This window comes from Rhincodon typus, chromosome 11 (genome assembly GCF_021869965.1).
Source record: "Rhincodon typus isolate 14 chromosome 11, sRhiTyp1.1, whole genome shotgun sequence".
NCBI lineage: Eukaryota > Metazoa > Chordata > Chondrichthyes > Orectolobiformes > Rhincodontidae > Rhincodon > Rhincodon typus.
Window position 1 is genome coordinate 44,827,800 of NC_063342.1, and position 12,101 is coordinate 44,839,900.

The 12,101-nt window shown below is 36.7% G+C and overlaps 1 protein-coding gene across 4 annotated transcripts in view; it reads right to left on the bottom strand.

Annotated features, from left to right (window-relative positions):
* arl13b (ADP-ribosylation factor-like 13b) overlaps nucleotides 1–12,101 on the bottom strand; it is a 76,722-nt gene that overhangs the window by 12,575 nt on the left and 52,046 nt on the right. For all 4 annotated transcript variants that reach the window (XR_007263231.1, XM_048602975.1, XM_020528329.2 and 1 more), the window contains exons 5-9: nucleotides 11,371–11,476; nucleotides 9,519–9,721; nucleotides 5,771–5,876; nucleotides 2,713–2,917; nucleotides 2,456–2,563 (exon numbers count right to left, since the gene is read on the bottom strand). Coding sequence is in view for 3 of the 4 variants with exons in the window: in XM_048602975.1 (XP_048458932.1) it covers nucleotides 2,456–2,563; nucleotides 2,713–2,917; nucleotides 5,771–5,876; nucleotides 9,519–9,721; nucleotides 11,371–11,476 (728 nt within the window). In the remaining variant the exon portion in view is untranslated. The remainder of the gene's footprint in view (nucleotides 1–2,455; nucleotides 2,564–2,712; nucleotides 2,918–5,770; nucleotides 5,877–9,518; nucleotides 9,722–11,370; nucleotides 11,477–12,101) is intronic.

The following is a 12,101-nucleotide window of genomic DNA, read 5'->3' on the forward strand; positions in this document are numbered from 1 at the left end:
GGCATCCAAAACCTCGTCCAAAAGTCAAATCGGCACATAGGGAATCAGTTTGCACATTTTAATCCAGACCAAAATCTAATTTTCGTATCTGATAGACACATGTAGGACATTCTGGGAGGCACAAGACAATAATGGCCATCCACATTGTATCTTTAATTAAGAGAGGTACTTAAACTTGGAAGTTCTTGTTAATTGATAAAATATTCAACAAATGATAGAGAACTTTTGCACGGCTGACTTAAAACTTTCATTGAAGTGTATCTTGCACTGCGGGTCACTAGAGAATTAGTTCAAATACAACTTTTGGTTTGGATGAAATAGGGTTTAATAGCGATGCTGTAACATACTTTAAGAAACCTCAGACTTGACAGCGATATCTATTTGAATGTGCTTTGGTTTCTCTATTTTCTTTGGCCCAGAGGGGTCCACACTTGAACTGGAAATCTCTTCGCAATGTATGTTCAACACAGCTATCAACAACATAGATATAATCACTATTATGATGACCCTGGCACTAAACAGTTTCCATTAAGGAGAACAGACACAACCAACTAAATATTTTAACAGTACAGGTTGAGACAAATGCACAATAACATTAAAGAAAAGCTTTCTGATGAGCAGACAGTGTTCACCTGACTGATACTGCCATTTAGATACTTATTTATGAGATGGGGTGGCAGGAAAGGGACTGGAGGAGTGAAAGGTTAGATTCTTAACTAGAGGTTGCTTTTTCCCTAACTGGGTATTTGAATCATCTATATTGTGTAAATTTGAAGATTAATTTGAAGATTAATCTGAAGATTAACTTCAGTTGTAAAGCCTCTGAGGTGGCACGAAAATGGTTTCTTATTTACCACACAATGTGTGCTACAAAATCAAATACATAGATTGTATTTTAAGGGTGATTTTACAACTGACAAGCTTCTCACTGATGTTGACCAAGACTTACACATTTTTATTGCAACAGAAATAGATTAGACATAATTAATTTACCCAGAGGGTTCAGCATACAAGGAAAATTAATTTCTGTTCTGTGTTCTTACTAAGATGCATCAAGTAGTAACAGTTAGAAATAGGTATCTATAATCTAAGTTGGGTGAGTTTCTAATTTGTATGGAACTTATATTTCATACTCTGCTGGTACTTTACAACATTGATACAGTTTTTCCTAAAGTTTCCAACCAGAATTTTTACAGACCAATTAAACTATTTAAGTTAAAGTCTTGTGTGTCTTATTATGGAGGTCATGGAAGATAGTTCCAGCTACTTCTCAAAGTGTGTCTACTCCATAGTTCTGTTCACATCTGTAAACACAAACTTCCAGGCAAAATAAATTGTTTGCAGATACTATTGCAAGGTTGTAATATAGCTAACATGGGTAAAAAAAAAAGTGATTAAATATTGCAACAAAACTTATAGTACAAAGAAATGATATAAACAAGGGGCACAGAAATTTCCTTACCATTAGTAACTTGATATTAAATGGAAGCGTTTACTGTCCATGAGAGTCTAAACAATCTACCTCTATTGTTCAAATATTTACAGCAGCAAGTTGCAAAAGCATTTTAAAAAGTTGGTCAAGATGAAATTCTGGAATAAATACCTTTAGATGTGATATCCACAGTAGCAAAGTACTTTTGAACTTTCATTTTGACAGTCCACCATACATAGTTAATTGTATATTGTACATCAATTGTGTTTTACCATGTGCAGGTGGATAGCCCTAGATAGGCTTTCCACTTGAGCAAATATGAAGGGCACTCGCTGAAACTGGGGTGTAGATAAAGTTAGGAACTGTATGGTTTTAATGCTTTACTCTAAATAAATGTCACATTTAGTGCAAATCAAATTCCTTCTTTAAAGGGCATTAGTGAACCAGATGTTTCTTTTCTAATGACAAGATATAGTGGTTATATAGTCGCCATTAGACTGGCTTTTTATTCCAGATTTTTTATGAATTCAAATTTGGACAAATCAAATTCAGTTGCCAACTTTAGTTGTGTACTTTTGGGAACAGATCATTAAACAGAAGTTAGAAGTTAATATCTTGACTGATTTTTTTTTGTCTCCCCAGTCAGAGATATATAATGGCAATGTTAGTAACTGCTCATGACCCTTACTATTCTCAACTAACCTGGGATTTTTCTGCTTTTACTGACCAACATAATAAATCATCAATTGTATACAGCTCTAACTTGGATTACCGCTTCCTGGTTTGAAACAAACAGTAAAACTGTATTTGCCAACTCTATTCTAAAAGCACTGTCAAAATTATTATAACTTGTGGACAAATGTTACTAATTTCTTTTTTTAAATTAAACTTTTTTTCTAAATTTCAGTTTTTCATTATTAATGACGACTCCATTTCAAGAATAATTATTCATTGCTACTTTTGTTTCTGAACATAACAGGTTCCCCTTATTAATGTACGCCAGAAAAAAAGCATCCTACTCACCAGGTGGCGGTGGTGGGCTTGAATTTTCAGAGTCATCATCTGTACTGAATGGCTCCACCCTATTCTTTCTCTTTATAGGAATCTTTTTAACTTTTCTCTTCCCAGACTCTGTTTAAAATATATAACTTTCAATATGCAATTATGTACAAACATCATTTTATGGACTGTAAAAACAGAATGCATAGTTAATTTAAACTGAATTCTTGATTGCTATTGCTTGCTTCATATTATTTAAGCAATTTCATCTGTATAATTACCAGTGTCTATCATTTTTTGGTTGCACTCAATTTCCTCTTGTTGCTCAGTTAATACACGGGCGACTGGCTTCACTCTCTCAAACATTTGATTGCCGTTGCCAGATTGCATCTTAGATGATTTTGACTTTTCTGAAGAACTTATTGGAATCTCTCCACTAGGTTTTGGTTTGTTTTTCTCTTTCAGTTTTCTGATTTTTTCTTCATTCTAATAAAGAAAAACATTATTTTCTGCTATTATTTTCCCATTCACAGTCCAAGATATTTCAAGCTTCCTTCTGTCTCCGTTGACATCACACGAGGTGCCAATTGAGGAGTTTATAGATTTGTTCCAAAATACTACAGCCGATGCCATCCCTTTAATTTTACACCATCACCCTCTAATTAAGTACTGACATTAAACATTTTATTTAGCAACTTTTTGTTGTCTCTTCTTGTGAGACTAAAGTGGCCTTATTTGTATTGTGCCTGAAAACGTTGCCTAACCAGTTGAACAGAATTATTAAAATGACACAAAATTAAGCCTATTTACATATGCCCATAAATGTTGTGTAACCTGTTGAATATAATTACCAAGGAGGTGCTATATTAAGAGATAGTAGGAACTGCAGATGCTGGAGAATCCGAGACAACAAGGTGCAGGGCTGGATGAACACAGCAGGCCATGCAGCATCATAGGGCAGAAAGGCTGACGTTTCGGGCCTAGACCCTTCATCAGAAAAGGTGCTATATTAAACCAAGTCACACATTCCTACCAATTTTGTTGACCTAATCTGTTGAGTAGAATTGCACTTTATTTTCAACTTGAATTTTTCATTAAACATATCACCTGGTTATTTTCCATTACACTAAGCTCAGAATGCCAGTTAATTACATGTGCCTACAGCCTGCAGTGCACTTCTAAAGACAGAAATCCCTATGTTCAATTCTGCTTTAAATGAAATAATTCTGAAATCTACCTCAATATATAAATGTCAGACAGTTCATAAATATTTTACACACATCTTTCCCAAAGCTCCTAACTCTTTATGGAATTCCGTAATGCATATGCACAAACTAGATATTCATGGGCTCTTCATTTTAGATACTCAGACTGAAAAGGAGAATCAATGTCAAATTGAAAACTATACATTATAACATTGGAATTTTAAAAAAGATGGATGTTGTCTTGATTAATTTAAGAGCTAGTTTACTCGCTATAGCTCAATTGATTTGTTCCACGTATAATATTCTGTTACAAAATTTCTTAGTTTCAAGTGCTAGTCTATGAAAGTGCTTTGTATTCATGTAGAAAGAAACAACAGACATTTTGGATCTATCAATCAATATTAATCCTGATGACAACATATAGCATTAACATCGTAACCAATCAGCAACCTTTCTATTAAAATCTAGTAATTTATTGTTCTTTATCTAAAATGTTCTACTCCATTTCAATTTTATATAAGTGTACTTTTTTGGAGTATTGTTGTAATAACTAAGTCATACTAAGACATGTAGCTACAACTCTAACCTGTACATTTTTAAACAAGGTTTTTCCTTCAAAAAAACTTTCAGCTAGCTACCTAATCCCATTCAGCATTCTTTGAGCCATGAACTGTGCATCAATATAGCTTTCACTAAGAACAAAGGTGATCACTGTTTCTGTGATTGAATTTTCATCTATGGCCTACACGGAAAGCTGCAATTAAGAACTATTGTAGGATTTCTAAAAATCTACAAATTTTATGCATGTCTATCTTTATTCACTCACAGGATGTAGGTCAATAGTAAGGTCAACATTTATTACCAGCCCTAACTGTCTTTTAGAAGATAGTGGTGAGCTGCCATCTCTGCACATACATTGCTGTTAAGAAGGGAGTTCTGGGTTTTTGAAACAGCAACAATGAAGTAACAATGACATATCTTCCAAATAAGGAAGATGTGTGGCTTGGAGAGCCAGTTGGTGCTGTTCTCATATCTGCAACACTTGGCCTTTTAGCTGGTAGAGATTACAGCTTTGCAAAGTGTTGTTGAATGAGCTTTAGTAAGTTGCTGTGGTGCACCTTTAGATGGCACACAATGTTGCCAATGTGCTCTGCTGGTGGAAGATGTTAATGCTTGTGTTGGACGGGGTACTAATCAAGTAGGCTGCTTTGTTTTAGATGAATCTATGATTAATGAATGTTATTAAACCTGTGATTATCTAGATAAGTCATGAGTATTCAAACACACTCATAACTTGTACCTTATGGGCCGAATTTGGTCATATGGACATGTTTCGATGAGTGAGACAGTGATATTCTCACCACAGAAATCCCAGCTTCTGATTTGCTTTTGTAGTCTCAGCATTTATATGGCTGGCCCACCTAAGCTCTTGGTCAATGGTGACCCCCAAGGTATTGAGGGTAAGGGATTCAGTGATAATAACGACATTGTCTATCAAGGGTCAAAGTGATGGTTTTTTTCTCTTTTGTTGAACAGGATCATTGTCTGGCATTTGTGTGAAATGAATGTTACTTACCTCATATCAGCCCATACCTTCTTAATATTGTCTAAATTTTGCTGCTTACAGGCACAGAACACAGTGATATCTGTAGCATTGTAAACTTTATTGAATTCCATGCAATTAACAGTGAACATTTCTAGTTCTGAGGTGTAATATAGGAGGGAAAGTTATTGATGAAATAGCAGATGACAATCATGCCTATGATACTAATTTGATGAACTTCTGCAGTGATGTCCTGGAGCTGAGATGATTGGTCTCCAATAACCACAACTACCTTCCTTTGTGTTAGGTATGATTTCCATCAGTGAAAACTTTCCTCCCCGATTCCCACCAACTTTGGTTTTGCAAGGGCTCCTTGCTGCCACATTTAGTCAAATATAGTCTTGGTGTCAACTGTAATCAGTCTCACCTTACTTTAGTAGCAACATGTGTACACACAGATAGAAACATTGTTTAAAGTGATTAAAATGCAATGTGATTAAATTGTAATCCCAGTCAAGAAACTGATTTCAATCTTAAAATTCAACATTTAAACAAAAAAAAGTACTTCTGGCAATGTGTTTTATTACCTACCACAGAAATGACCTTAGATATAGGTTGAAAAGGGTTTACTTTTGGGTCAGGTTCATCATCCTCATCCTGGTTTAGAGGGTGCCCCTCTTCCTTTTCTTTGTGTTCTCTACAAAGACATAAATGCTTTTTGAAAATGTAGTATTTCCTTGTGAATTGTCATTAGTCTTTGCTCAGTCTCACCTATCATATGAACTTCTGAAAATTAATTCTTCGAAGTGCACATTATTAACAATGCTGGAGATTTATTGCCCATTTTAGTTGCCCTGTATAGTTTTAATATATGAGTGGTTTGCACTTTAAAGGATGGTCAGAGGTTAATGATGATTGGTGTGGGATTGGATTGACACATCAGACTTAAGGACTGCAGGTTTCCTTGCCAAAAGAACAACAAAGAACTAATTGGGTGCTTATGACATTCTAAGGGGAGGCAATATTCTAGTGGTATTATCACTCGACTGTTAGTCCAGCGACCTAGGTAATGTTCTGGGGATCCGGATCGAATCCTGCCCCAGCAGATGGTGGAATCTGAAAAGTCTGGAATTTACAGTTTAATGATGTCCATGAATCCAATGTTGATTGTCTGGAAAGAACCATCTGGTTCACTAATGTCCTTTACAGAAGGAAACTGCCGTTCTTACCTAGTCTGGTCTACATTTGACTCTAGATCCACAGCAATATGGTGATTCTTAACTGCCCTATGAGCAATTAGGGATGGGCAATAAATGCTGCCGGTGACGGCCTCAATTAAAAAAAAAGTCATGATCACTTTTTTGAAAAACATTCCACCATAAAATTCACGTTCTTTGGCTTCTTAATCGTCTGTTTTACTAATCCAGTATTTCAGCCTTTTACGACAGTAAGTATTCTGAGCATGTAAGTATTATGATAAGGAATCATGTCCAGTAGGAATTGGAACAGGGAGCCCTACATGCTTTCTTTTCCACTTAACAGTGCAAAAATGTTAATCTGGAGAGCAGATGAGACTTATCCTAATGGATGCAGATAAGCTCTTGATAAGTAGTTCAATGCCAAGACTAATACAGTAAATTAAAGGCTCATGCAAAGATATTTAAATACATCAATACAGTACTTGAGTGCGAGCCAAGGTAATATGTCCATATCTCGGGAGTGGTACTTGAATTCACAATCCCCTGACAGGAACTTGTTACCACTGAGTTGGAATGCATTTATAAACAACATATAATCTACTACACAAACAAGAAGAATACTATAGCATCTTTCACATAAATCTTAATGGCTTTTAAAGTTATTCTAATCATTCAAAGATTATGTTATCATTATTTTTAAGAGTATGCTTTTTGAGTCAGAATCTTCTTTTGCTATTACAGAAATTACTGAAGTAACTCAGCAGGAGAGAAAGTAGAGTTGGCATGTTCGTGACCCTTCTGCAGAACCAGGTCACTGGAACGCAAATGTTAACTCTTTCTCACCACAAATGTTATCTGCTGTGTTCCTCCAGCAATTTCTCTTTGTGTTTCAGATTTCTAGCATCTGCAATGCCTTGTTTTATTTTACTCTCTTCCTATTATTAAGGTATATCATGTCATAATAAAAAGTATGGAAAACTGTCTGCAATATGAATTAATTTAAATCCTTCTGAAGGACTGAAGTAAAGTCTCCTACCACCCCACTGGGATAAGAAGTCAGTGTCATTGACATAATTGATTATTCATGGAATCAGAAGGCGGCTTCCACTCCAGCCACTTGTGTGATGTCACTGATGGTCAACACCTTTGCAAAGTTCAAGCCACACTTGCATTTGGCAGTCCAGTTGCTGCCCAGGTCCAAACCCTGCTCCATTTGCTGCTCCTGTTGCCCTTCCACTCGGCATTCTCATGTCCATTCAGCAGACTATGTGCTGCCCCTCTCAATGATCCGGTTGGCTTCCCACTCAGCAATCTCATTTGGAAAAACATGGCCTAATTAGGGACAGTCAGCATGGCTTTGTGCTGGGCAGGTCATGTCTTACTAACTTGATTGAATTTTTTGAGGTGAGAAAAGCGATCGATGAGGGTAGAGCAGTGGATGTTATTTACATGGATTTTAGTAAGGCTTTCGACAAGTTCCCTCACAGTAGGCTCATCCAGAAGATTAGGATGCATGGGATCCGCAGTGACTTGGCCACACAAGTTCAGAATTGGTTTGCCCACAGGAGGCAGAAGGACGTGGTGGAAAGATGTTTTTCTGGCTGGAGGTCTGTGACTAGTGGTATTTTTCAAGATCTATACTGGGACCTCTGCTGTTTATGATATATATAAATGACTTGGATGAAAACCCCCTCTTTCCCTATTTATTTCAGAAGCCCCTTCCCCTCCCCCATTTCTGAAGAAGGGTCTAGGTCCGAAACGTCAGCCTTCCTGCTCCACTGATGCTGCTTGGCCTGCTGTGTTCATCCAGCTCTACACCTTGTTATCCCTGGATGAAAATGTAGATGGGTGGGTTAGTAAGTTTGCAGACGACACAAAGATTTGTGGAGTTGTGGATAGTGCAGAAGGTTGTCCAAGGATACAGTGGGATACAGATCAGTTGCAGATATAGGTGGAGAAATGGCAGATGGAGTTTAATCCAGGTAAGCGTGAGGTGCTGCACTTTTGGAAGTCAAATGTTAAGGAAAAGTATACTGTTAATGGCAGGACCCTGAGCAGCATTGATGTACAGGAGGATCTTGGGGTTCAAGTCCATAGCTCCCTGAAAGTGGCCACTTAAGTAGATAGGGTAGTAAAGAAGGCATATGGCACGCTTGCCTTTAATGGTCGGGGAATTGAGTACTCAAGAGTCAGGATGTCATGTTGCAGCTTTATAAGACTTTAGTTAGGCCACACTTAGAGTATTGCATTCAATTCTGGTCACCACAATTCAGGAAGGATGTGGAGGCTTTAGAGAGGTTGCAGAAGACGTTTACCAGGATGCTACCTGGATTAGAGGGTATGAGCTATAAGGAGAGGCTAGAAAAACTTTGGTTGTTTTCTCTGGAGTGGCACAGGCAGAGAGAAGATTTGATTGAAGTCTATAAGATTATAAGACGCATAGATAGGACTGACGGTCAGAATCTTTTTCCAGAGTTGAAATGTCTGAAACCAGGGGGAAAGTTCAAAAGAGATGTGAGGGGCAAGTTTTTTTTAAACACAGAGAGTGGTAGGAGTTTGGAACACGCTACCAGGGATGGTAGAGGAGGCAGATACAAAAGGAGTGTTTCATGGATGTTTAGATAAGCACATGAGTATACAAGGAATGGAGGGATATGGACCAAAGGCAGGCAGAAGAGATTAGTTTAATTTGGCGTCATGTTTGGCACAACAGTGTAGGCTGAAGGCCTGTTCCTGTCTGTACAGTTCTATGTTCAAACTTTACCTGCTGCTCTAATCACCACTTGGCAAATGATAAATAGTGATAGCATAGCCTACTGATAGGGAGTAAGGTATTCAGGGTTGGGAGTAGGATACACTAGTGTTGAATGTGGGGCAGTGTAAATATAGTAATCTCAGGATTTTAATATATTGATGGAATGACTTTGAAAATAACTCCTCTTAATTGTTCCTATTCCTTGATACAAACAGTTAGCTGCAGTGCTACTGTCAATGATATCACAGATAATGCAGCTGTATGGGCTGCGAGTGCGACTCTGCAGTTGCACTGGCCTGAAAAAGAAGATCAGGGTCAGTCATAATATTGAAAATCAAGTATTTTTTAAATGAATTGAACAATTAATTGTTAAATGTTCTTTTACCTTTCCTCTCGTATTCTACGGACTCTTTCTGCCCGATCTTGTTTGTCTTTCTCTTCTTGTGCCTTCTGTTCCATTGTGTCTTTTTGTACCCTTTCTTGTAGAATATCATAATCTTTTGCTATGGTGTTCAAAAGCCAACCAAGGCCTTTCCTAATGGCTTTGTCCAATTTTTTTCCATACCCCAAAGTTGCAGAACAAGGCTCCTATTGGTATAAATTGAACACTATGTTTAACTGGGAATGGTTTCCAAGCTCTATAGAAAAGATGCATCATGGGTCAATTCCTGGTTTGTTTATTTGGTTGAAATTAGCACAAGCAATAATGGAATTGTAGAACTTGTCTGTGTCCCCATGATATTTTGTGGATGAAATTGCATACCTCTGTTAACATTGCCATAAAAATAAGATATGAGTTGCCTTTAATATGGGTTATTTCACTTTTCTTAAAAAAAAGCGCATAGGCACAATCAGTTGAATGTCCATCTTCCACGCTTCAAGTTTCTTTGATTCTATGATTCAATTTTTAGTTGACATTTTACAAAATTCTTGATAAGCAGGAGCTTAATAGCAGCAGCAGGTTGAATCAGGAGATAATTTTAGAGGTGATAGTAATTATGGGAGATCTGGTAACTTTAGCTGCTGTAACTCCTCCAGATGTGGGGTGTGATCCTGAGCATTGGTATCACTGGAATAGGGATCTTCTGGGGCAATGCCAGGGTCTAGCCATAGAAAGAATAGAGAATCCCAGAATAAGGTAGCAATGGAAAAGATGCTAATATCTGGAACAGCGAGCAGTATTCCAGAGTGACTTAGCACTTGGCTAAACGTTCCTGATGGAAGGAATGATTGAGAAGGGGTAGTTGGGTATGGAAGAAGACTGCAGTTTTCCCTGCTTGGTGGATAGGTCTTAGCTTCACAACAATGGAATCAGGTTATGGCTGAATGCCAAAGAACTAGAGACGAGGACTGTGATCTGGTAGAAAATTAACCTTGGGTCTATTAGTCTGCATTTCGGGGCAGGGTTATAGGATCCTGAAAGACTGGAGCACAGAGAATTATGGGCTCAGAAGCACCAGACAGGATGAGAAAAAGGGATGCAAATATTGAAGTGGTACGGGAAATCTCATGACTATAAGGCATAATATTGGTTTGATAGGATGTAACTGATAATTTCATGGCCGAATCAAAGCAAAATTACATGATACATTGGTGAACAGTTTGTCATTACATGAGAAAGGAAATTAATGATAAGAATGGTTAAATGCTCATTTTACAAGATTGCTTAATTAACAATCAAATCGATAAATTCAAAATTATTAGATAGTATCAGTTGTAGAAATTGGTTATTTCTGAAAGCGTTCTGCAAGTTCATGCACTGAAATGCTCAGAATTTAAAATGTGGTCATAGGATATTAAAATAAAAGCTTTATTCAAAGAATCTCATGAAGTTTAATGTGAAAAAGTATTGAGACAATGTATTTTGGTATTAAGTTTGAGGAGTGGACATGATGGTAACTAATAAGACTAACTAAAGCAGCAGTGATACTTAAAGGGCTTTAACACAAAAATTGCTGAAAATGAGATGCCAATTTGCTACAGCTGGGGCTCAAGTTTATCAATAAGAGCATAAAATATAAACAGGCAATGTTAAGCCTATAGAAATCATGTATTAAACCATAGTAAAGATATCCTATTAAGTATGGAGCATCTTATTTTAGATAAAGATAAAGCCATTGACAGGGTATAGAAAGATTCATTCAGAAATTATGAATGGGAAAAAAAAGAAACAAACTGAGCCTCTTTTTATCACAGCAAAGACACTGATTATATGAAGGTGAAATTCAAGTACTTACAATTTGACATAAACATTTATTTTCATTGACCAGCTTTTCCAATGAAAGGTACTCTATGATATCAGCCTCTGCCAATGCTCCATCACAATCTTGTTTGTTTGCCAATCTAAAATGAACAATTGATTATATTTCAGTTTAACTGATATTTTACAAAGTAACCATATTAATTGCATATTTGGTACTAGGAGGCTGAGAGCTTCCAGTTCATCAATTTTGAACAATTTTAGTAAAACTTTAATGAAATAATTAAAAGGCAATTCAATGGATAAATGTAATTATTGTGAGATATGAGATGATTTTTATCTATTTGCTTTATTTTTAAATCAGATATTTCTGTTAGTGGAAAAAATGGTGGTGATAAACTTGTTTAAAGCATCAAGTGAGTTTATGGAGGTGCTTCTTGACACCAGGTTATCGTGCCAGTGTAACAGGAACTTGCTTACATAGAGCTTTTCCAATGTGAATTTCAGCACTGGAATTAATAATGGAGAAAAGTGATTTAAGTTGTGAAAAATATGCAACAGTAGTGTACAACTATACAGACAGCAAACCTCCATGAACTGATCAAAAAGAAATGGGTGTAGGGATGTAAAATTGCATAAAAATTGCATTATGTAATGGGACCAAATCTATTTGTCTACAGGTGACGAACCCATTATTTATTTAATTAATTCTGTTTTGATCCATATATAGCACCATTAGAAATTCCCCAGCACAATGTAAAGAACCAA